This window comes from Leucopleurus acutus, assembly GCF_964270905.1.
Source record: "Leucopleurus acutus genome assembly, chromosome: 18".
Lineage (NCBI taxonomy): Eukaryota > Metazoa > Chordata > Mammalia > Artiodactyla > Delphinidae > Leucopleurus > Leucopleurus acutus.
In genome coordinates this window covers 15,590,138-15,616,765 of record NC_139160.1, presented here as the reverse complement: position 1 = coordinate 15,616,765, position 26,628 = coordinate 15,590,138, and the positions used below count along the sequence as shown (strand labels likewise).

General features: G+C 39.8%; 1 protein-coding gene across 3 annotated transcripts; it reads right to left on the bottom strand.

Annotated features, from left to right (window-relative positions):
• Positions 1–1,625: 1,625 nt before the first annotated feature.
• NEK3 (NIMA related kinase 3) lies at positions 1,626–26,195 on the bottom strand. Of its 3 annotated transcripts, XR_014326923.1 has the most exons (16): positions 25,954–26,195; positions 24,380–24,473; positions 23,932–24,029; positions 22,640–22,723; positions 21,764–21,831; positions 21,585–21,671; positions 19,501–19,555; positions 13,345–13,545; positions 12,726–12,798; positions 10,605–10,651; positions 7,987–8,089; positions 7,003–7,119; positions 6,606–6,740; positions 4,805–4,931; positions 2,575–4,145; positions 1,652–1,700 (listed from the first exon to the last, which is right to left on the bottom strand). XR_014326923.1 is itself a non-coding variant. In XM_082859629.1 (15 exons), the coding sequence occupies exons 1-15, from the start codon at positions 26,068–26,070 to the stop codon at positions 1,715–1,717; spliced, it is 1,422 nt and encodes a 473-aa protein (XP_082715755.1). In that variant the 5' UTR covers positions 26,071–26,195; the 3' UTR covers positions 1,626–1,714. The 3 variants fall into 3 exon arrangements, 2 of the variants coding, with proteins under 2 accessions (XP_082715755.1, XP_082715754.1); XM_082859629.1 differs by lacking the exon at positions 2,575–4,145 and having other exon boundaries at positions 1,626–1,730; XM_082859628.1 differs by lacking the exon at positions 1,652–1,700 and having other exon boundaries at positions 1,873–4,145.
• Between the last annotated feature and the right edge of the window lie 433 nt (positions 26,196–26,628).

The window sequence follows — 26,628 nt, the reverse complement described above, 5'->3', positions numbered from 1 at the left end:
CTTGCTTCCGACCACTTGCCACCTCTCTGGAAGCTACGCGGCCGGGCGGCCCTCGGCCAGCCGCCAGCCTCTGGGGCTTTGCGTAAACTGCTCCACTGCATTTCCCCGTTATATTCAATAGTACAGTTAGGGAATCTTGCTGATTTTTAAAACCTGAGTGAGCAGGCAGGTTACGTTTTTGAATAATTTGTGTCAGTGCAGGAAGGGGGGACGATTAGGTGGGATAGGGCTGGAAGCCAGCTCCGCAGCCAGGAAAGGCTTGGGGACACTGGAGGGTCGGGTTTTGAGGGAGGCGCTGGCGGAATCGTAACTCGAGGGCACTTGCGCAGGAACTGAGGGACCGCGACGCTCCCGCCCAAGAGGCACCGGTGGGTGGAAGCCCCTAAGTTCCGGGGGAAAAATCCTTCTCCCTTAGAAACACTTTCCGGCAGGCGGCCGGCGGGAAGGCGGCAGAACTCCCGCGGGGGCCAGGAGCTGGGTGCGCCGCGCGTTGCCATGGAGACCGACGCGGCCCGGGACCGGAGACCGCAATTCTGCGGCTCGTGTCTTCCCGGGAGGGGGCTCCACCCTTTCCCCGGGGCTCCCGGAGGGCCTGGGGGCAGCTCCGGGTTCGGACTGAGGGGACCACCCATAGCATACCTGCTCCGCCTGCTCCGCGGGGCCAGAGTAGTGTCCCGGGTGGGTCCGGGTTCCAGACGCTTCTGCGCCCGCTGGCGGCCGGGGCGGAGCCGCGCTAGCGAAGGCGGGCGGGGCGCGGGGCCAGAGCGGCGAGAGGACGGGTCCACGCAGTCCACCCGGAAGAGGGGTGGGGGCCGGCCGCGGCGTTTGGAGACCTGGCCGCGTCACCTCCGTCACCTTAGGTCGGGACTCCTCTGCTTACACTCGACAAGCATTCCGCTCCCGCTCCCCGTTCTTGCTTACGGTGTACCAGAGGCTTTGCATATATTCTCTTTATGCCTTGCGACAACCGAGTCAGGTAGTAGTGGCCCAGTTTTACAGTTGAGCTGGACTGAGAGTTTCTCGTGCCAGGTCTTAAATACTGTCAAGAGATGGAGACTGGAACGGACCCCTGCTCTTTTGGCCACAGCTGGCGGCCTCCCATGGGGTCCTCTTACAAAACGAGCTACTGCCCAGTGGTCTGCAAACATCTCTCTCACCATCTCCCCATCGCCCCCTACCCATTCCTCATTCCCACTGCACATCAAGGTGCCGTCAGAAACGTTTCATTACATGTTTAAGCAGTTGAAAGGATGTAATTTCCAGCAATTATAAATATTGACACAAGTAAAACATAATCAATGGAATCTAAATACCACGGCAATTTGAAACCCACCATATCTAGCTTTTAAAAAAAGAAAGCTCTCCTTTAAGAATTAGGAAGTTTACATCATTCCTTTCTCTCCTTGAACTCATATCTCCATACGTACTGTTTTTCATGATTCAAAATCTTACCCATCACCCTATCATATCAATGGAAATTAATTTCTATTTTCTAATAGGCTTTTAAAAATTCATTAAAATTACTAGTAGTACACAACTGATCCAAATCACGAATATTTATTAAATATAAAAAGTAACATAGTATTGGAAATTTCTCTCTTAAAGACGTGAATGGGCTTTCCTCTTCTTCTCCCCAATTAGCTCAATTAGTATCCACAGATAACGCTTTTTGCTGGAATAGACAAAGTTCAACATTGAGTCTGTCCATGAAAAATTAATCAATAGTCAATCTAAGAAAGAAATGGAGAATTTTATTTGAGCCAACCTGAGGATTATAACCCAGGGGACAGTCTTTCAGAAAGCTCTGAGGATTGTTCTGCCCAAAGCACAATTACATAAGTTTTCAAGACAAAAGGTTATATTGTACGTCAAAGTAACATACTGACAGTTTACACAGCCCAGCAAGGTGAGTAGTGGGTCATCGTGACCCCTTACAGGATTAAGAAAGAAACGTTATCCCCTGAGGAGTTACCTTGCTGACGCTGTTTGGGGGGGGGGGGGTTGTTGTTTTGTGTTTTTTGGTGAGCAGGCATTTCTGTGTCTTCTAAGGGGATCTAGCTAATGTATAATGCACACGCACAATGCACACTGAAAAGGGGTAGTAGTGGTAGAAACCGACAGAGAGAAAATTTTGTTTAAAAAAGATTCTTGTCCTGTCTTAAAAATAATTTTATTTCATCAAACCTCTTTTTTTAAATCTCTTTTTCTTTAAAGCTGTAAGTGCTGAAAAACCTTATTCGTGTAAGTAAGTAAATGGAATTGGAAGTTTTGTTAAAAGTGACCCTCAATTCTTGCCTAGTTGTATGTCAAGAATTACACAGTAATCTATCACTAAAATTGGTTTCTAATCATCCATTAGAATCTCTTGAAATTCTGTTATAAGCAAAACCCTGCAAACCATCTGACTTTCAAAAGGATTTGTCATCCCATCAAGATTCATTCAATCTCTCAGTAACTATACATAGTTTCAAGTTCCCTGTGTTGGTTGGTACAGAAATGTTTCCACCCTGGGGCAGTGCTAAGATTTGAGATGTCTAAGAGGTATCAAATACAGTATTTATGGAAGCCGAGTACCTGGCAATATCCTCTCCACTTGAGAATAGGCTGGATTTAGTGTCTCAGAGTGACTAGAACATGGAAACGTAAAATTAGGAACTTACAGCAGAGACCCCGGCAGACACTGCCTTAGCCAAGAGATCAAGGTTAACAACAGCAGTAATGTCGTGAGGAGATGGCACACCCCTGACAGGATGTATTGGGAAGAGCACTTCACGTCTGTGGTGTTCAAACACTCACGCTCAGTCCCATCATGAGAAAAACATCAGATAATCCCCAATTGAGGGACATCTTACCAAACATCTAACCAGTACGCCTCAAAAATGTCAGGGTTCTGAAAAATAAGGGAAGATGGAGAGACTCAGAGACCAGAGGAGACTAAGGATGACCAAATGTTTTGAGTATAAATAATGGGGGATGGGAGCGGGGGTAGTGAAAGCTATGAAAGTTTTTGTATGTTAAGATTTTTTTTAAATGTTTAACTCTTTAAAAGACATACATAGTCCACATTTCAGCAGAACTTTATTAATGATCCTACTGTAGTCTCACAACTATTTCCCCCTTTTGTTTATTTGAGCATCGTTCCCTATCCCAGGACAGGCTTATGCTGTTCCCACACTTGCCCCTGTGGGATCCCCTGCGAAGAGCCAGTTGCTTTAGTAAAATAGTCTCCCTTCACTAAAGCATCACAGCATGACATGACATGGGCTCGGCACATGTGTGTCATGGTAACCCAGACGTGTTGGGGTCCTGCCCGCCATTAGTTCCACAACACTGGTTTCTGCTACTTGCTGTATGGACTTCTCACCTTTGGCCCCATTCCTTTCTCACATACAGGACCACCAACTTCTGACCAGTTCTGTGGCCCACCCCACTCCTCCCATGGCTGATCCTCCTACCTGGGCTCTTTTGTGCGTCCTGTGAGGGGCTGTATTTAAGGACAGCTGGTAGTTGGTGATCACTGAAGATGATTGATCACTACCCAGAAATAGGCCTTACTGAAAAATCACACACATTATTATGTTATAATTAAATATATTTAGGTCCTCAAACCTTTAGGAGATATAAAAAGAGCTACATAGAAATAAGCATAAATCATAACAATGGAAATAATAACGTTAAGGGCTGCTGTGATGGTCTAAGGTCAGCATCCCTGTGAGGTAAGCATTGTTATCCTCATTTTGTAGTTGAGGAAATTCGGGCTCAAAGAGGTTAATTTCTCACAGTCACACAAGCAATAGGTGGTAGCATTCAATTTCCGTTCTGACCGCAAAGCCCAAACCTCATACCCATTCTGCTATGCCTTCTCCTCTGAATTCAAAAACTCATAAGAGTTCTAGGTTTTTTATACCTTATACTAACCAGGAATAATTTTAAATATTCAGTTTCCCTCTCTTCACTCTGTTTCTAAAGGAAAATACACATCCTGTGAGTTAAGTACTATCCAAATATCAATTCCTCATGTTAAACGTCTCCTCAGTGTGACTAAGGAACATTTCCTTGGGTGTTATCCATCAGACACTCCTTGCCAGCCAGCTCGCTGTCTCAGTTCTGATACCCAGTCAGAGTTGTCATCTTCCTCAAAGTCCCTGTGAAAAAACAATCTGGATATCAAGCCTCCATTTAAGGAGTACAGTTAATATTTGTCAATGGGTTCAAATCAGTACACCACCGTAACAATACCGACATTTTTGAAAACTAAGCTCCATAAGGCAACTGAACAGAGGAAAAAAAATGGTTAGCCTTCCAAAGGATCACTCCTTTCAATGTTTCTACAACTTTTTCAATATAAAAATCTGGTATATTAAAAAATAAGTCCAAGCTAAATGATTATAAACACATGGCTCAGTCAGGAATTCTGTGATAATACCGTAACACATTACCCATGCCAGACAAAAGATCAAGATATAAGTATTCATTAATGATGTAAAGTAACATAACCAGCTCCTGCTAAACCAGAAATGATTAAAGTACAATTTTTTTTTTTTTTTTTTTTTTTTTTGCGGTACGCGGGCCTCTCACTGTTGTGGCCTCTCCTGTTGCGGGGCACAGGCTCCGGACACGCAGGCTCAGTGGCCATGGCTCACGGGCCCAGCCGCTCGGCGGCACATGGGATCTTCCCAGACCAGGGCACGAACCTGTGTCCCCTGCATTGGCAGGCGGACTCTCAACCACTGCGCCACCAGGGAAGCCCTAAAGTACAATTTAAATGACATGCACGCACACGCTATCTGGGTATATCACTTACGTATCCTCCTCATCCAGTCCAGGTTCAAGTCTCTCTGGATCCAAAATGACAGAATCATGACTTCCATCAACATCATCTGATGCTTCTGTTTCCTCATACAGGGGGCCTTTCAAGAACCCTTCTGCACCTTCAGAGGAATATTAACAGAAATTATGCCAAGTTAAGCAGTTTTTACTTATTTCGTTCATGTTGCACTAAATTCCTCCAAAGGCTTGTGGGCTAATTGAGGGCAATGCCATGCTCTGTATTTTTCTGTAGTGTCTCCCTGCATTACTCAGCATGATTCTAGCATAAAACAGGCACAGTAAGCACCAGTATGGGTATTAAATTTTTAAACAGCACTTTCTTCAAAACTCAGAAAATTATAATTTAAACCCTCAAATATATGAACCCATATTTAAAGCATTAAAAGTTGTCTTTGGACAGCTAGGTAACAGTTCATTTTTTCTCCTTTGAGCTCTCCCCTCCCCCTAAGTTTTCCCAATGGAGGGGAATAAAATTAGGGAATTAAGACCAAATGCATGCTTTTAAATTTTTTTCCAGATAGTAACTACTTTCAGATTTTTGCTTACAAAACGATAACCTAACATGAAAATGTGGGTTCAATCTTTATAAAAATCCTTTCACAATAGAGCTATGATATATATATATATTTTTATGACATATTTTTAAAATAGTGACTTTCCTGAAATGACAACATCTTCATCAATGGACCAGAAACAAAATCCAGGATCTATAGTTGCTAAAACAAAAGTCATAATCATTAACCTTCCTTAACACCTGCCTCCCAATGCACCCACCTCTCCTAAGGACACATAACTGTCTGCACACAGCTCTATCAGACACGTGGTACATAGCTCTACAATGCTCTGCTTGTGTGTTGGTCTCCCAAATAACCAACTCTTTCAAGGAAGGAATTATGTTTTATTCTTTTTTTTAAATCTTAACCTAGTACATGTTAGGCACTCAATAAATACCGATCAAATCAACAAATACACTAAATCTGCTACAATACATACAGTCAATATGCCACACCATGGCATAATTTATCTCTCCTTGGCATAATTTATCTTAGATCTTAAACCAAGCAAGACGGCTTTAGTAATTGAATTATCAAAATTAAACACATGTGCACTCACACATACACACCCTTATTTCAGTCCTTTGGCCCAGATTCCTAAGGACAGTATCTTAAAAATTTATGTTGTATAATTTTAGTGAAAATGTCTGTAGAAACGATAAAAAAAGTCAAATCCTAATTGTTCTTTTTTTTGTGTGTGTTCTACTCAATAGAACAGAATCCAAGTACAGAGCCAAAAAAACCTTGAAGTTCCTCAGCGTTTACTAGGATAAAGTCTGAGCTATAGAGTCCCTAAAGCAGGGGTGTATTTGCACGGTAAAAATGGGCCACACTTCAAAGTGATCACATGATTATTAAAAAATAAGCAAACAAATGGGCAAACAGAAGGAATGAAGCTCTATGGGAAATTTTAATTATGGCTTCAGACTGCCTAGAAAAGATTCAAGAAAACCTAAAACTACAATGCTATTAAATATTTCATAACTTTAAGATCAAAGGGTTTCTGGGAGGAGGGAACAGGGAGTTATTATCTAATGGATACAGTTTCCATTTTGCAAGATGGAATGTGGTGATGACTGCACAATGTGAATGTACTTAATGCTCCTGAACTGTACACTTAAAAATGGTTAAAATGATAAGTTTTATGTTATGTATATTTTACCACAATTTTTTCAAAACAATCAAAGGGTTTCCACAGTTATGTAACAGACATGAAATCACCTGGTCTATATATTGTGTATGTTTGAAATGCCAAGCTGAGGTCAGCATGCTTAAGAATGTTCAACAAGGTCTCAGGAGTCTCTTTGAGCCACTGCTTACGGGTATTATTTTCACTGTACTTTATTACAGAACCACCTAGTTGGGAAAAGATAAAAAATTAGTCCCAAATAAAAAAGATTTTCAGCATATATCTTCAGATCATATTTCAAGCAAAGCTAATTATATTTAACTATCTACCCAGATCTACTTCACTTGCCTGTATGAGCAGCGCTCTGATGTGTGATAATCAAATATCCTTCACAGAGTGACATTAAAAAAAAAAAAGAAAAAACTCTGGCTCATTAAACACCCATTAGACAATGTTCCATAATAAAATAATAGAATTCAATCTACTAACCTCTATCGTCCTCTGCCGTTAAACTGGAGGTGAGTAAGGATGCATTTTCCAAAGCTGTAAGAGCTGTACTGGATACATTTTTCTCCCACTGTCGCCTGAGAGGACCTGGTGAACTGGCTTTTAAAGTGTAAAGAAGAACTGCTGAGCTTATTCTTTTATTTATTCATCTATATGCACACAAGTATCTCTCTAAAAGAAAAGCATTTCCTTTCTCTTTCCAACTCAGATCTAACAACACTCTTTCAAGTCTAGGTAGTAAAGGGAATGAAAAAGAAATCCAGATGAAGAGGTAAAGCTAATCATTAAAGTGAATTTTAAAAAATGCTATGTATAGGGGCTTCCCTGGTGGCTCCATGGTTAGGAATCCGCCTGCCAGTGCAGGGGACACGGGTTCGAGCCCTGGTCCAGGAAGATCCAACATGCCATGGAGCGGCTAGGCCCGTGAGCCACAGCTACTGAGCCTGCGCTCTAGAGCACACGAGCCACAACTACTGAGCCCGCGTGCCTAGAGCCCGTGCTCTGCAACAGGAGAGGCCACAACAATGAGAAGCCCACGCACCACAATGAAGAGTGGCCCCCGCTTGCCACAACTAGAGAAAGCCCGCGTACAGCAACCAAGACCCAACGTAGCCAAAAATAAATAAATAAATTTATTTTTTTAAAAAATACTATGTACATACTCACACATTACACAATGTACAAGAATTAAAGGCCCAAGAGGACTTAGGTAGACACTGTGTGCCAGGCTTTTTATGGTGGAGAGCACAACAAATACTATTTTTTCTGAAGCCTCTTATTAATAAACATGATTTTCTCTTTTTTTATAGGTAAATAAATTATTCCTGTAACACTACTGGATAAGCAAACACAAATCTGCCTATCTACTTGCTTATGAAGCCTACGACCTAGTAAGGTGGAAACTGGTATTCCTTGTATATTCCCCAGTTCTCCACTTATACAATGATTAGAATTTGAATAACTTACCTATCTCTTCTCTGTTTACTCTCCTCAGTGCACTTTCAACCGAATTTTTATTAATGCTTTCTAAGTCAGTGTGGCTACACTTTCCACCTGGTTCTTCCCTTTGCTTTAAAAGAAATTAAAAATAAAGATTAAGTAATGCTTGAATTGCTGCAGAAAAAGGTAAACAAGTAGGCAAAGACAGCTATTTTCACTTTAAATATAGATGGATTAAACATCAATAACCACAGAACCCCATCCATGTAAATTAAGTCATATAATCATATATATGTGTATATTAAAAACCATATATATGAACAGACATATGTATAAATATAGGTATATTAATAGTCATATACATTAATAGCCATTAATATCAGTCACTGCAAATGTGAAAAGGATATATAAAAATGACAGAGATATTTGAGAGGTCTTTATAGAGGAAATGAGCAATGAAAAATTTCTGGGCTTTTCATGCTGGAAATATCAAAATGAAATATTTTATAAAGTTACCATACAGACGGTCCTCGAATTACGATGGTTCGACTTATGATTTTTCGACTTAATGATGGTGTGAAAGTGATACACATTCAGCAGAAACTGTATTTCAAATTTTGAATGTTGCTCTTTTTCCCAGGCTAGTGATATGCCGTATGATACCCTCTGGTGATGCTATGCAGTGGCAGAGAGCCAAAGCTCCCACTTAGCCACGTGATCACAAGAGGAAACAGCCGATACACTTACAACTATTCTGTACGCAGGCAACCACTGATTTTCACTTTGAATTCAGTATTGAATACACTATATGAGATATTCAACACTTTATTATAAAATAAGCTCTGTGTTAGATGATTTTGCCCAACTGGAGGCTAATGGAAATGTTCTGAGCACATGTAAGGTGGTCTGGGCTAAGCCAGGATGTTTGGTAGGTTAGGTGCATTAAATGCATTTTCAACTGGGGGGATGGGATTTCTATGTCTTGCCTGTGGTGCTGGATATATGACTGTATAAAATTACCAAAATTCATCAAACTGCATGCTAAAAATGAGTAAATCTTACTACATATAAATTAGGCCTCAATAAAGCTGGAAATAAACAGATATTACTAACAGATATTACTATGCAAAGAAAAAAGTACAGGGGCAGAATATATTCCATTTGTAGTAACATAATGGGGAATGGTGTTATTTATTTACAACCTAAGGTTCATTCAAAAAATTTACAAGTTTAATTACTAGTACATTCCATAAACAGAATCATTTGTTGTTACTACATCTTTTCCTTTGGGAGTTAAAAGGTTGATTAAAATGATGAAGAAAGAGAAAAATTATCAATAGGATACCCGTTACTGGATTGGGTGTGGCAAAACTGGGAAGTGGATTTGCTGTTACTATTTATGGCTTAACTGTCGCTATCATGTAAAAGGGCACAGCTGCCTGGAGCCAAATGAGACAAACAGGACCTTGAATTCCAGGCTGAAAAATGTCCACTCAATTCATGGGCTTAATGGGGAGGCACTAAAAGTTTGTGAACAGAAAAATGCCAAGATCAAAATAGTGATCTACATATTATTTAGCCATAAAAAGGAAGGAAATTCTGATACAGGCTATACCATGGATGAACCTTGAAAATATTAAGCTAAGCAGAAGAAGCCAGACACAAAGGGACAAATATTGTGTGATTCCACTTACTTGAAATATCTAGAATAGGCAAATTCATAGAGACAGAAAGCAGAATAGAGGTTACCAGGGGCTGAGGTGGAAGGGAGGGTAGGGAGGAATGGGTAGTTATTGTTTAAGGGTTTCTGTTTGGGGTGATGAAAAATTACATTGTGAATGTAATTTATGCCATTAAATTCTTACAATTCAGCTTAAAAATTGCTGAAGTGATAAATTGTATGTTCTATATAGATATAGTACCACACACACAAATCCAACCAAGAGCCAGGCTAAAACAAGACTTTCATGCCTATAAGCAGGGCTAAGTTCGCTCACATCTTGTCATCCATAATTAGAAATGAAAAAACAAATAAATGAGTAAGGCCAACTGGCCCGAGGCAGGGGAACACAATCAGATTCACAGGTTGCATCAGACCGAAATTCTCCGGACCACCCAGTTCCAGAACCTGCCCTGGAGACATTCCGGACCACCCAGTTCCAGGAACTGACCTGGGGACTTTGAACCCAGCCCAGCCTTCCCGCCTTTCGAGGGGCGGGACTAACGGTCCCCCAGGATACCCGAAAAGACCACCAAATAAGGAATACCCTGCGCCCTCCCAGATTCACCACACCCCTTTCCCTTCTTCCCCTATAAAATCTTGCCCAACCCTCGCCCAGGTGCGACTTCTCTGGCCCCCTTTCTCTCGGACCAGTGAACCTCGCCTGGGAGCGCTCCCTAATAAAGCTCACTTGAAGCTTTCCTCTGTTTCGCGGTGCCATTTGTTAAGATCCGACCTTACAAAATGCTGATCTAAAGTGGCTCGGCTGGCAGTACAAAGAACAGCCGCCAGTTACTTCACAGGCCCAAAGATGAAAAACTCCTGAACCCAGGGACCAGGCAACAGTCTTCCAAATATCTCCCAGCACCTAAAGATGCCAGGTACCCGGTAGACAATTTTAGACATTTAACTTTAAAGCACTTACCACTGTGCTTGCTTCATTTTCCAAAGCTATCCTGATTCTGCTGGGGTCTGCTCAAAGAGAAAAGAGAAGGTAGAGAGAAAACACATAAAGGCTTCTAATATGATGTGCACAAAGCTTGAGTGACAAAGACAAATGAAGTTTTTAAAGTCAAAGAACCAAAGCACTAGCCCATACAGTGATATCAAGCTTTAATTGCCTAATAATACACCTCAGCTGTTAAAGAGATTATTTCTGCTGTTTTATTCTAATGTTAACATCTGCAAGTTAAGACATCTCTATTCACTTATGCCAACCCATTTAGGCACCAGGTGGTAAGACGCTCTGTATACTCGGAAGGTCATTATCACCTTTAACATAAGCTTGCTACCCAGTCTGCTTTTCCTGACAGCTATTACAGTAGGTGGAATAGGTATCCCTCTCAAGAAATCAGCTACTTATTCCCTGATGAGGGCCCAGCAGCAGTCACGGAGGCAGGATGGCTCCTGCCTCATTTTCGGCTGCCAGAGCCTGGGGTCCGTGTTCCTCATTCATTCAGCATTTTAAACAATTGCTACTGAGCATCTATGATGACGGCACTGAGGATACAACAGTAAGCAAATGAGACACGGTCCCTGCCCTCACACAGCTTTCATTGTTCTGGTCTCACTGGCTACAGACTACATGGAGATACCACCAGACACGTGCTCCCCATCTGGTGGCTCCTCCGCACTGGCTTACTCCTCTTTTTTTTTTTTTTTTAAGATGTTGGGGGTAGGAGTTTATTAATTAATTACTTTTGCTGTGTTGGGTCTTCATTTCTGTGCGAAGGCTTTCTCTAGTTGTGGCAAGCAGGGGCCTCTCTTCATCGCGGTGCGCGGGCCTCTCACTATCGCGGCCTCTCTTGTTGCGGAGCACAGGCTCCAGACGCGCAGGCTCAGTAGTTGTGGCTCATGGGCCTACTTGCTCCGCGGCATGTGGGATCCTCCCAGACCAGGGCTCGAACCCATGTCCCCTGCATTAGCAGGCAGATTCTCAACCACTGCGCCACCAGGGAAGTCCTCCTCTTTTTTTTAGAAATTGTAAAACTACACTTTCCTATCTTGAAACTACACTGTCTTGAAACTGTTCTTAGACTGCTTTTGTTGTTGCTGCTCAGCATTTTAAAACCAATTTCCCACTACCCTGGGATGTGAACAGAAGCTACGAAACAGTACATAAAATAAAATCAACACTAAAACTGCTGAAGCAAAGGTAACTGACTACCTCTTAAGTAACGGAAAAAAATGCTGAATTGTAAGACTGAAGGGTTTATACCACTAAAAGGGTTTACATTTCTTACAAAAGTAACATTTAAAATTTAACTTCAAGAAAAAAGTATAGTTTAGAAATGTTTCTTTTGAAACTAACATGACATTGTAAATCAACTATACTTCAATAAAAAAGAAATTTAAAAAAATAGAAATGTTTCTTTTGTCATATATAACACTAAGATAACAGGCACTAAATAACGGAGGTTTTACAACATCTCCCTACAGTGGATGACCTACACGTCTTAATTCTCTCTTATCCTGGTCATTGTTGGATTTCTTCAGATGAAAGATGTGTCACTGATGACAAATGAAAAGCAGCAAAAAGAGCTTTGAAAAAATTGAGATGACAACTTCCAAAGGGACAATAAATTCCATTTGAAATTTGCTCAGGATTGACTACAGATGTATGCAAATTTTGTGCACCTATTATGTGGACAGTTCCAACTTTTAAAAAGACTCCATTTAAAAAATTTTGTTTATAAGATGGTCCTTAGGGATACAATTTCCTATATTATATTTTCATGGTTAGATTCCTAGGTAAGACCACAGAATCCTTCTACCTGATCCATAACAAACTAGAGTAAATATGGTTCTAAAAATGAAACAGAGAACAATCTTTACATCTCTAAAATCTCCAAACTATGTTCTTTTTGATCCCTGGAAAACTAAATGTATAAGATTCGGTATAGAATTATGCCTGAAGGAATAATAAGCAAATTTTGATTTGAGGAGTATCTGGAAATCATCTCTAATAACTTGAAAATTGTATTTTTCCTTTTTGTTATACTGTATTTTAAAAGAACACAAAAAATAAGCTTTTCAAAATTCTTACCCTTTTTTCTTGGTGTACTAGGCATAGATTTTTTGGTTTCTTCTAATACCTGTTCACCATATTCTGTGATGATCTGAAAGTTTAAAGCAGAGAATTTAAAGATGGGAAAGATGCTTTTCTTTAGATACTGCCATAACATCATTTAATTATCAAGGTTCTTCCCCACAGCATAAAGTTGAAAAGTAGAAATGCCATTTAAAAGATCCATGTAGGGATTTCCCTGGTGGTCCAGTGGTTAAGACTCTGTGCTTCCACTGCAGGGGGCAAGGGTTCGATCCCTGGTCAGGGAACTAAGATCCCACATGCTGCAAGGCACAGCCAGAAAAATAAATAAATAATAAATAATAAATAAATAAATAAAAGATCCACGTAATTTAAACAAACAGACATTTATATACGTCCAAAAAGATCTGGAAGGATAATGCAAACAATATCCATGATTATATTTGGGGAATAGCATCGTGGAAAGAAGAGGAGGGAAAGGACGTTTCAACTTTTTACTTTTTTTATATACGTCTGCATTATTTGAATTTTTACAGGCATGTATAACATGTAATTGTGTTTAGAAGATAACAAACACTGGGAAAACTGTTCACAGTCAATCTCACATGTACCATACCTCTGGGGGTAAGCACTTCTGGATGAGCCGAGCTAAAGAGCCTCTGGAGAGAAGAGTTGTAGCTGAAGGGCGATATGAGGGATTCTTTTTAAACATCTGCTTGATCAGATGCTGAAGCTCATAGGAATAATGGGATGGCAGTGGGCTCATGGACCCCTGACAAATTTTGAGGATAAGACTTTTCCAACTATTTGCCTGAAACTGAAAAGCAAAACTGAACTGTAAAAGCAGATACAAGGAAAGAGAACAGAAATAAGTAAATACCAGCTGAACTGAATTTATATGAATTATTTTAATTTTAGAAATTCTTCTCCCTAGAGGTGTTTTTAAGGCGCTGTTCTCTAATCTTTTTTTTTTTTACTAATCACACTTTTTTTCTTTGTATTTCAAAAAAATTATTTTATTGAAGTACAGTTGATTTACACTGTGTTAATTTCTGCTATATAGCAAAATGATTCAGTTATACATCTATATATATTCTTTTTCATATTCTTTTCCATTATGGTTTAATCACAGGATATTGAATATAGTTCCCTGTGCTATACAGTAGGACCTTGTTGTTTATCCAAACAGTTTGCATCTGCTAGTCCCAAACTCCCACCCCACCTCCCAACCGGTACTATTCTAAAAATCTTATGGTTGTTCAGGAGAAAGGTAAACATAAATAGTAAAAGATGTTCCCATCTGGAGGAAGTCTTACCATCAGTGCCTGTTTTGGGTACTTTATTACTCAAATCAACGTTTTCACAGATACACATTTTTAATATATTTTAAAAATCAAAGTAATACATACATATGGCTTTTTAAAAAGTCAGATGATATTAAGGCTTATAATAAGTGTAATGTTTCTTTGCTTCTCTCCTCCTCAAAAATCCCCAGGCCTGGGCTTCCCTGGTGGCGCAGTGGTTGAAAGTCTGCCTGCCAATGCAGGGGACACGGGTTCGAGCCCTGGTCTGGGAAGATCCTACATGCCGCGGAGCAACTAGGCCCGTGAGCCACAACTACTGAGCCTGCGCGTCTGGAGCTTGTGCTCCACAAGAGAGGCCGCGACAGTGAGAGGCCCGTGCACCGCGATGAAGAGTGGCCCCCGCTCATCGCAACTAGAGAAAGCCCACGCACAGAAACGAAGACCCAACACAGCCAAAAATAAATAAAATTTAAAAAATAAAAAAAAATTTTTAAATCCCCAGGCCTGCTCCCTGACAAAATGCACTTTAGACTTTTCCTATTTTAAACTCCTGCTGCAAAATCCTTTTTACCTTCCATGCAAAATCCTTTTTACCTTCCATGTCATCAAAGTAGTTATCACCGTTTGACAAGTAATAGAGTGGGATATAAAATGTCATACCAGAATAACATTTAAAGTTTTCATTGTATAATAAACATACTGCGGGGGCTTCCCTGGTGGCGCAGTGGTTAAGAATCCACCTGCCAATGCAGGGGACACGGGTTCGAGCCCTGGTCCTGGAAGATCCCACATGCCGCGGAGCAACTAGGCCGGTGCGCCACAACTACTGAGCCTGTGCTCTAGAGCCCACAAGCCACAACTATGGAAGCCTGCGTGCCTACAGCCCGTGCTCTGCAACGGGAGAAGCCACCACAATGAGAAGCCCACGCACCGCAATGAAGAGTAGCCTCTGCTCGCCGCAACTAGAGAAAGCCCGCGCGCAGCAATGAGGACCCAATGCAGCCAAAAATAAATAAATAAATAAATTTATAAAAAATAAAAAAATGAACACACTGCAATTAACATTAGGTGCCAGCCTCAGTAATACTTAATATAAGAACATGATGGCATTCTGCCTTGGAGGTACATTACCCTATTAATACATACAAGTGAAGATATGAAAAAGGAAAAGTCAACATGTAATAAAGGAAAAAAACATATAACAAAGGAAAAATTCAGGTAATGAAAAATAAGACTGAATCTGCTTTGCCTCAGGCTTTTTTTTTTACTTATACCAGATGTAGTTTATTGATATAATCAATAGGATTATGAAACTTCCCCTATAACAACCAGAATTTAAATTTACATTAAGAGGTTTGATAATCAAACAACAGTGAAGCTATGTTAATATATTGTCACGGAAAAATTATCCATGACATTTGTTAAAAATGATAAGGCAGATTTTATTCAGGACCATTGTAACAGATATAGGCTCCACTGCGACAGAATTTTGCAGAGGGTTAGAGAGACTGGGCTTAAAGGCAAACACAGCATGGGCAAGTGGGAATTTATATCTAATGAACAGGGTAGATACCACCGGACGGAAAATTACTAACAGGAAACATCCAGGCAAAAGGGGGACTCTGGCAGAAACTAACACACCATTGCAAAGCAACTACACTCCAACAAAGATGTAAAAAAAAAAAAAAAGAATAGCACTCCACACACACACACACACACACACACACAAAGGGGGGGACTCTGGCTAAACCAATCTAACAGGATTCTTGCGGAAGGCAGACCAGAGGGGTCAGACGTCAGCTGGGGAATTGTGGAGGACGAGGAACCTGATCAGATATCAAGGGCAATCGGACACTGAGCGTGGAGGGTTCTTGCTCAACTTATCAGGGTTCTTGATAAAACTGGACTTTGCAAGGGAATGCACACATGGGTCTAGGAGAAGATTCAGAAGCCAGATGAAAATCTGGCTAAGCAAAGAATTTTTTTCAACTTGAGCCATTTTTAAAACAATTACTCATTTACTATTAATTACTGTTTGCTAAAAACAACACAAACCGAAGATCATGTACGTACACTTGAAAACATGAAGCTAAAGGGGTGATGCAAGCTAATGTGGTGGACAACAGACCTAAATTTTTATCCATATGTCTGAACTGAAAATGTTGTTTATTTGATACTCCCTTAAAACAACTTGCAATATTATTTTTTTGAAAAAGTTAAAAGGTTGCTTTGATTATAAACACACAAATATACACAGTTCTAGAGAAGCAGACTATAGTTAAAATTTACACTGAAGTGAGACATGTTTGCCATATATCTACCAGATGTCTGAATTGGGGCACACTTCTTGACTTCTCAAAGTGTCTCCATCTGCAATTAGGGGTAATAATCTTATTCCCAAATGCCTCAGGCTTTCTAACCATTATATTGAATTTCAGCGTTTCCTAAAGGTTTGAGAACTACTTTTGGCTTTTTATTATTATTATTTTTTTTTGCAGTACGCGGGCCTCTCACTGTTGAGGCCTCTCCCCTTGTGGAGCACAGGCTCCGGACGCGCAGGCTCAGCGGCCATGGCTCACGGGCCCAGCCACTCTGCGGCATGTGGGATCTTCCCAGACCGGGGAATGAACCCGCGTCCCCTGCGTCGGCAGGTGGACTCTCAACCACTGTGCCACCAGGGAAGCCCTACTTTTGCCTTTTTAAAGCAGACAACAGAGCAGACAGTGCCAAATATAAATATTCAGGGCACTGTACTCCTTACTACTTATTCTTGCTAGAAAAAATAAGAACATGTATATGAATGTTTATGAAAAGGACAAAATTAGGGAAATAAAGAATATAATCCTAATTAAGATACTGAAATTTAAAAAATAATTTTATTTGTACACAACAGTGGTTCTCCACTTGGGCTACACATTACAATCACCTATTTTAAAACCACTAACGTCCCAGGAACTAACACAGTGTTGTAGTCAATTATACTTCAAAAACAAACAAACTCATAGAAAAAGAGATCAGATTTGTAGTTACCAGAGGCCGGGGGTGGGGGAAAGAGGAATTGGATGAAGGTGGTCAAAAGGTACAAACTTCCAGCTGTAAGATAAATAAATGCTAGGGATGTAACGTACAACACAGTGAACATGATGAACACTGCTGTAGGTTCCATGTGAAAGCTGTTAGGAGAGTACACCCTAAGAGTTCTCATCACAAAGAAAAAGTATTTTTTCTTTTTCTTTTGTTTTGTATCCATATGAGATGATGGCTCCTCACTAAACTTATTATGATAATCATTTCATGGCGCACCTAAGTCAAATCACCACACTGTACACCTTAAACGTATACACTGCTATATGCCAATTATATCTCCGTAAAACTGGAAAGAAAAAAAAATTTTTTTAATGCCCCCAAATGAATACAAATTCAATGTAAAAGCAAAAACAAAATACACTAATGTCTAGGATACCCGAGATTTTAATTCAATTAGTCTGGCCTGGGCCTAGGCATCAGCATTTTTTCAAGTTTCTCACATTGTTCTAATTATGCAGCTGGTATTATAAGCCATTTATATACAAGGAAGCTGACCTCTCAGTAATAGTGCACACCTTGTGGAGAAAAGGGAACCCTCTTGCACTGTTGGTGGGAATGTAAATTGATACAGCCACTATGGAGAACAGTATGGAGGTTCCTTAAAAACCTACAAATAGAACTACCATACGACCCAGCAATCCCACTACTGGGCATACACCCTGAGAAAACCATAATTCAAAAAGAGTCATGTACCACAATGTTCACTGCAGCTCTATTTACAATAGCCAGGACATGGAAGCAACCTAAGTGTCCATCGACAGATGAATGGATAAAGAAAATGTGGCACATATATACAATGGAATATTACTCAGCCATAAAAAGAAACGAAATTGAGTTATTTGTAGTGAGGTGGATGGACTTAGAGTCTGTCATACAGAGTGAAGTAAGTCAGAAAGAGAAAAACAAATACCGTATGCTAACACATATATATGGAATCTTAAAAAAAAAAATGGTCATGAAGAACCTAGGGCAAGACAGGAATAAAGACACAGACCCACTAGAGAATGGACTTGAGGATATGGGGAGGGGGAAGGGTGAGCTGTGAAAAAGTGAGAGAGTAGCATTGACATATATACACTACCAAATGTAAGGTAGATAGCTAGTGGGAAGCAGCCACATAGCACAGGGAGATCACCTCAGTGCTTCGTGACCACCCAGAGGGGTGGGATAGGGAGAGTGGGAGGGAGGGAGACACAAGAGGAAAGAGATATGGGGACATAGGTATATGTATAACTGACTCACTTTGTTATAAAGCAGAAACTAACACACCATTGTAAAGCAATTATACTCCAATAAAGATGTTTAAAAAAAAAAAGTGCAAACCTTCCATTTGAGTTACTTTCATCTAGTGGTGAAGAAGGAAAGAAGGATGTTCTTAATTACTCATTCTCATGAGCTCTACACGTTCTCAAGCACCTCTGTGAAAATGCTTGCTAGAGCCAAGTTCAAATCTGTGCCCAAAGAACAGAATTTATTTCTATGCAAAGCTAACACTTAATAGGGATCAGCACTAATTATTAATTCTGTGCAATAAACAACTGCAAACAAGCAGGGCAAGTGAGTTAACTTCTTTTTATGTTAAATTATTTTTAAAATATCTTTAAAATATATATAATATAGAGCAAAGTCTATTTTCTCATGATATTTCAGTTAGAGAAGAAACTGGAAGAAGTGAAATCTAACTGATAACAAGGAAAGTACAAACATGGTGCAGCCACTCTGGAAAACAGCTGGGCAGTTCTGCAAAAAGCCAAACATGCAGTTACCATGTGACCCAGCAATTCCATTCCTCTGTGTATACCCCAAAAATTGAAAACAGGGATTCTAATAGATACTTGTACACCCATGTTCACAGCAGCATTATTCACAATAACCAAAAGGTGGAAACAACCCGAATGTCCAGCAACAGAGGAATGGATAAACAAAATGTGGTATAAACACAGAATGGAATATTATTAAGTCATAAAAAAGGAATGAAATTCAGACATATGCTACAACATGGATGAACGTTGAAAACATTATGCTATGTGAAATAAGCCAGACACAAAAGGAAAAATATGGTATAATTTTACTTATACAAAATAACTAGGATATGCAAATTCACAAAGATAGAAAGGGAGGGAGGGAGGGAAGCAGGGAGGGAGGGAAGGAAGGAGGGAGGCAAGCTAAATATAGTACTATAAATACTAAATCATGGAAATTTCCTATTAGTATATACTACAAAAGTAGCTCAAAGCAAAGATGACAGCAACTGGAAACATGAAAATCTTATAATGAACTCATCCTAAGGAAGCAAACCACCAACTGAAATCTGGCAATTACTTAGGACCTAGCCCGATACAACCAGAGGCTGCCTTTCCCATTTTGCACGCCATACTTACTGGATGCTTAAGGGTACAGAGTTCATAGAGAATGCATCCCAAGGACCAGATGTCACTGGAAGCATAAAGAAGCAATGCAACGATGAGTGGGTTATGAGTTATCATATGAAAATATGTATATGTTGTAATACAAAAAATAAAAAATTACTCTACCTTTAATAAGAACAGACATTGCAGGTACTTCTTAGCTACTGAAATAAAATATACAGCAATTCTGGTCTAACACTTAGATACTTACTAACAGTAATGTTCACAATAAAACTGACTGCTCCCCAGCCCCTGCCCCTCCAAATCTGGGTTGTTCGGGTATCAGTTCAGTAGTATCAGTACTTGGTGCAAGAGGAATATCCATGGGCTCAGATTATCATAGTTGGCAGAAGGGCTTTAGAAGTCATCCAGTGCAGCTTCCACCCAGACTGCCTGTACCACACCTGGCCGTCGGTCACACATCCTGATGGACAGCTCTCTGTGCCCCCAGTGGCTGGCTCTAAGGGACAGCCTTCTTATTCTTCCACAAAAGAGCTCTTCAAAGCTCAGCAAAGGGTTCTATAGCTTGCCCTATATGCCCACCCTTCTTCAAACTAAGCACCTCCACTTTCCTCCAGAGTTCTCACCACCTAGTTGTCATCCCCCAGACTTTTTCTAGATGATATTCTTTTCATTTTAACTAAGGTTTTTTTTAATCAACTATTTCCCCCAACTTTTAATTTTCTAAAGTTTGAAACCTACAGGAAAGTTGTAAATGCCCACATGCTCCTTCCTAGGTGTCTCAGCCATTAGCATTTGCCACGTTTGCCTGCTTTTCCTCTCTTGCTTCTAGATCTGAACCTCTTGAAAGAAAGGCTGCAGACATCAAACACTTCACCCCTAAACATATCAACATGTATCTCCTATGAGCAAGGACACTCTCCCTCATGAACACAACACCATTATCACATCCAGGAAATTTAACCTTAATTCAATACTATTATCTAATATTTTGTCCAAACTCAGATTTCCCCAGTCGTCCCAGGAAGTCCCTTCAGAGCTGTTTTGTCTCCAATTCAGTCAGTTTTACTCTTAAAGGAGTCGATTTATTATGGATTATCATATCCTTTTCAGAAAACAACTTGGCAGATGGTAACAAGAACCTGTGGGTGTTTCTCTTTCTAGGAATTCATGCCAAGAATGTGATAGACAACGACATATTTATGCACAAAAGGCATATTAATCACAGCACTGTTTAGGATACTGAAAATTGGAAATATATCATAAGGCCAATGACAGAGGAATGTGAAATAAATTTTGGAAGACCCATGTATTAAAATATAATGCAACCATTAACAATAATTATGTAGAGTTTTAATATGGGATAAAGTGAATATGATATAAAGTGAAAAAAGCAGGATACTAAATTGTATATAGAGTATATAAACAAAGTTTAGGGGAAAAAGAGAATGGATGGGGGAAAAAACCCAAAATGTTATCAGTAGTTGTGTAAAAGTGGGTGATCACCATTTCCTTTCTTGTATATCTCTACATTTCCAATCCTTCCCCTGCCCACCCACTCCATCAATGGGCACATATTACTTATATTCAGAAAAAAATTATGCTTTAAATCATAAGGACTTCATACTATCTTCTGATAATCAATGAACCTATCAGTCAAGTGCTTATTATCTAGTCCTGTAAATGTCAACTCAATGACATAATCCAGTGGCTCCCAAATTTTGCCGCACATGGGACTCACTTAGTGATCCTGGAAAATTACTGATGCCTGCTGCCCACCCCCAGACATTTGGATTTAACCGATATGGCTACAACCTGCGCTTTGGGATTCTTAAAGTCGGGAGCAGCAAAGTTTGCGAAGCAGTAATATAATGCATACTGTTCCCAGAAATGACCAACCTTTCTTTCAGCATTTACATGTAGCTCCTCTCAGCTCTGATTAAAACAGTGGGAAAATTATGACTTTCATCTAGAGGCCTAGGAATTTAAATTCTACACTGCTTTCACATATACATTTTTAAAAACCAAACTTCACCTGTAGGCTACAATGCCTGTACCAAACTGTCAGCCCTGCACCAACTACATACATCACTTACCTTTTATTGTTATAAGGCATGTTTTCCCAAATTTCTGGGGGCACATAATAAGGTGTTCCCACATACGTACAAGCAAATGCCATGGGACTAAAACCAGAAAGAGGCACAGAACGATTACAGAGCGTTTCTCAATGATGATGCTTCGACTACTGTCACTACTACAGAAGAGACATACATACCTGGAGAGAAGACGGGCGGATCCAAAATCACCCAATTTTACTTTTCCCTTTTGGGTGAGGAAGATATTCTGCATTGAAAAAGAAGAGCTCAGATTACATCTACCCTCATTCAAATATAAGGCAGAGATATATGTGGAACCTAGAAAAATGGTACAGATGAACCGGTTTGCAGGGCAGAAATAGAGACACAGATGTAGAGAACAAACGTATGGACACCAAGGGGGGAAAGTGGCGGGGTGGGGGTGGGGGTGGGATGAATTGGGAGATTGGAATTGACATGTATACACTGATATGTATAAAACAGATAACGAATAAGAACCTGCTGTATAAAAAATAAATAAATAAACAAACAAATATAAGGCAAAGAGCGCTGGCAGAAGCTGTCTTTCAAAGGCTGCTGCTGATGGAGATGAAGGGTAGAAATGCTGACAGCCGAGTCCTTGAATGGAACATAAAAAGACAAGATACCCTCTGGACAGCTGCACTTCCCTGCTTGGGAATTCAGGATGACTGATTAGAAATCTAACAGGCAAGCTTCAGATTGTATCGGCAGACCCTGCTCAACCGACCGGAGAACCTGTGTCCCGGTAACTCCAGGTGGCAGGCCCTGGTCTCAACCATTTTCCATCTGAGAACAGGTGGTCTTAGGAAACAGTCACTAAGAGAGCTGGAACATATTACCATACACTACTAAAGAGATTTACTGACCTGTTCTCAAGTAGTACCTTATTTGGCTAGCATAAATATCAATATTACATTGAGAAATATTTCTAAACTAGATAAAAATGCCCCAGAAGGAAAGAGAATAACACAGAAAAAACATGGAATGAAATAGTTTTCGATTTTTTTTTTTAGGACCAAAATGTTTCCACTTACCTTGGACTTGATATCTCTGTGTAACACACGTTTCTTGTGAATGTGATTTACTCCAAGGCACATTTGTGTAAACCAATTAAGTATCTGTAAGGAAAAAAGCATGCAAATCTGCAAGAATGCAATAACGGGTTCATGGCAACCCCAAATCCCAAAGAATCATCTTCAGGCCCTGGCTGACCTGAGTTTTATATAAGTACAGAACTCCTGAAAATTACATAGTTCAACTAAGATTCAGTGTTGCCTGGAGAAATTCAGAAAAGCTGTGAATCAATTCCATATGTATCATCGTCTTATGTATGATCTAAATAGCAATTTATTTATTTACTTTTTTGGCCATGCCACGCGGCTTGTGGGATCTTAGTTCCCCCAGGGATTGAATCCGGGCCCTTGGCAGTGAAAGCGTGGAGTCCGAACCACTAGACTGCCAGGGAATTCCCAACAATTTATTTTAATAAAAATCCCACTATGGTTTTCTTGTATTTAACCAAATAAAAATATTTTTTAAATATACAATAAAAGTAGTTTGCCATTTAGAAATGAATATGCTGTAACTTTTTATAGTGTAATCATTACATCAGATTTTCATTCACTGTTTCAGAATATTCATATGTTAACATTAAAAGATTTCATTATATTACCAACAATCCTTTGAAGCCAGGCTGACATGCTACAATGGAACCCATATTCTTAACAATACAACTTCTAGATGAAAAATATTTATACTAATATACTCTCAAAACATGTTATACCATGTATCAAACTAAGCCCCAGTAAAGCTGTTTATTGAAGTATTTTCCTTAGTCAACTCATTCCAATAATATTTAATACACAACTTTCCATTAAAAAGGCAGTAAGTATTTTAAGAGACTATGCTGAACTGTAGAAGGAAAAAGACTAAGAATAGGTGCTCCTGAAAACCAGAAATGCAGGCTTCATTCTTCAGACGATCTAGAAATACAAAAGAAATCCATCTGCCTTCTAAAATTTCAATACAAAAAATAAAAATTTTAAATGTCTAGTAGAAAGTATGATAAATAATACAATTTTGAAATTCTTCTAAACATGGAAGTGTTATTCCTTGATATTTTATAAACTTATATCTATTTTACTCCCTAAAAACATCTCAGGCAGCCACATCTCACTAAGCAGCATCATGGATACAGAAATGAGTCATTTCTAACTAGTGTGTCAGGTAATCACAGACAGCAATGCTTTTATTTTAACACATACAAATTTTATGAGAAAAGTTGCTTCCAAACCTTGAGGGAAACTTATGTAAGTCGGTCTCTTACCATATCTTCAGGAAACAACTTCCCTTTCTGATGTTTAATCTTCTGCATCAGGTCCCCTCCATCACAATACTCCATCACAATATACAGATGTCCTTCAGCTAAAACAAATGTAAGACTCTTTAAGAAAGGCCCAGGGACTTCCCTGGTGGTCCAGTGGTTAAGAATCCTCCTTCCAATGCAGGGGACGGGGGTTTGATCCCTGGTTGGGAACTAAGATCCCACATGCCGCAGGGCAACTAAGCCTGCGTGCCACAACTAGAGAGAAGCCCACACACCGCGAGGAAGAGCCCACGTGCCGTAATGAAAGATCCTGCATGGCTTAACAAAGATCCCGACAGCCACAACTAAGACCCGACACAGCCAAATAAATTTAAAAAAACAAAAACAAAGCCTCAGTGGCCATGAATCAAATTCAGAAATGCATGTATTGGGGGAAATTCATATTTACCTTCAAATGATTCCTTAAAGGCAACAATATTGGGGTGTTTCATTTTGGCTAACAGAACAGCCTCCTTCCTAGAATTCTGTGTGTCAGAGAAAAACTAGAAGGAAGTTTAAATAAGCGTAAATGTAATACTTCATAATAAAACTGATAGTAAAATGATATTATAGTAGTTTGTAAGGTATTTCAATGCTAGACACAATTTCATAGCACTGTACTTTGACCAATTGAGTTTATCAAACTCCACGAGAAAACATGTGCAGATTTCTCAACTATGGCTATATGCATGCTTAAGCTGACCTCTTATATCTTTACAAGTATAGAATGTAAACTACTCTTATCATCAGCCTAAGTATAACCTGACTTGGAGAGCCAGTATGCCATCAACAATAGTAGCTCCTTAAAGAAAAACTAGGGCTTTCATGTTTTTACTGTCTGCATCACTTTATCAGCCCACTGGTTCAGATGAAAAATATATATACTCGTGTATTACAGCAACATGGATGGGCAAAGACCATATGCAAAATAAGTTTCCAAAACTGTTTATCCCCTAACTTACTCTATGAGGATAAAATCCTGAATGACTTATAATTAAGAAACTGCAACTGATTATGTACTAGCCCAAGGGGGCTCAGACCAGCAGCATCACCACCGGCTGGGAACTTGTTAAAAATGCAAATTCACAGGCTCACCAGGAACTACACAACCAGAAACTCAGGGGTTAAGGCTCAGCAATCTGGTTTAACAAGCTCTCCAGGTGATTCTGATGCCCACTAAACAAGGTCAAGATTGCAGTGGGAAAAAAAATACTCTGAGAATTTTATTAAAATGTATTTTTTTTTTTAGTTGATCAAAACATTATTAGGCAGCCTCCATGGTATGGCTTCTTTCACCTGACAACTATGTTACATCGTGACAAATACAGTTTGACCTTGAACAAGGTTAGAGGCATTGACTGCACGGGGTTGAAATTCCAAGTACAACTCATAGCTGGCCCTCCATGTATGGAGGAAGCCCTCCATTTCCTCGGTTCTGCACCCACAGATTCAACCAACTTCAGATCGCACGGCACTGTAGTATTTACTATTGAAAAAATCTACGTGGACCCACAGCAGTCAAACCTGTGTTGTTCAAGGGTCAACTGTACAGATAAATTCAGCACTTTCCTCATCTTACAGGGAAATAAAACCTATACGCTAATCCACAGAATAGGTTCCCTGATACCAAAGGTTAGCATTTTAGGTCTCAGCTCTTCGTATGTTGATGTTCCTTTTTTCATTAATATGGCACCCGAGTTGCATTTGGGCAGCTTCCCTACACCCTTAAGTATGCAAAATTGGAAATTATTACAAATTATTCACATTGAGATAAACAGCAATCACCACCCAAACCTTGATTATTTTTGTTAATTACAATATCCTAAGAACCACCTAAGATATATCAAGACCTTGTAAAGCTAATGAATAAACCCATTAAATCTTTTGCACAAAGGAGCAATTCCATGTTAAATTTCAAGAACTTGTTTTCCTATACAAATTACATGTACACTTTCAACATGAGCTAATTGCTTTAGCAGTGACCTTGGGAAGCCTTATTTCTTTCATGGCAAACGTCTGATTACTGCTCTCCTGCTGAACCAAAAGGGCTCTGCCAAAGGAGCCCTCCCCAATCACTCTCAGAACTGTGTAACTGTCCATGCTGGGCACCGCACAGGGGCTCCACTCCCGCAGTCACCACCGGCTCTCCCAACCTAGATTCAAAAACAGAAACAACTGAGAATTACTGCAACGCAGAAACAGAGACACAGACGTAGAGAACAAACATATGGACACCAAGGGGGGAAGGGGGAGGTGGGATGAATTAGGAGATGGGGATTGACATATACTACACTACTATGTATAAAATAACTAACTAATGAGAACATGCTGTATAGCACAGGGAACTCTACTTAGTGCTCTGTGTGACTTAAATGGGAAGAAAATCCAAAAAAAGAGGGGATATATGTATACATATAGCTGATTCACTTTGCTGTACAGCAGAAACGAACACAACACTGCAAAGCAACTATACCCCAATTAAAAAAAAAAAAGATTCGCCCACAAAAAAAAAAATCTGAGAATTAAATTTACTTTCAAAAGGCAGAATTAATTCAAAGTAGCTCTGATCACCATGATAGGATGACTTATTCCTTTATTCATTCAACAGGTGGACACAGAGCATGCGTGCCAGGTTTTATAATCCTGAACAAATCTCTC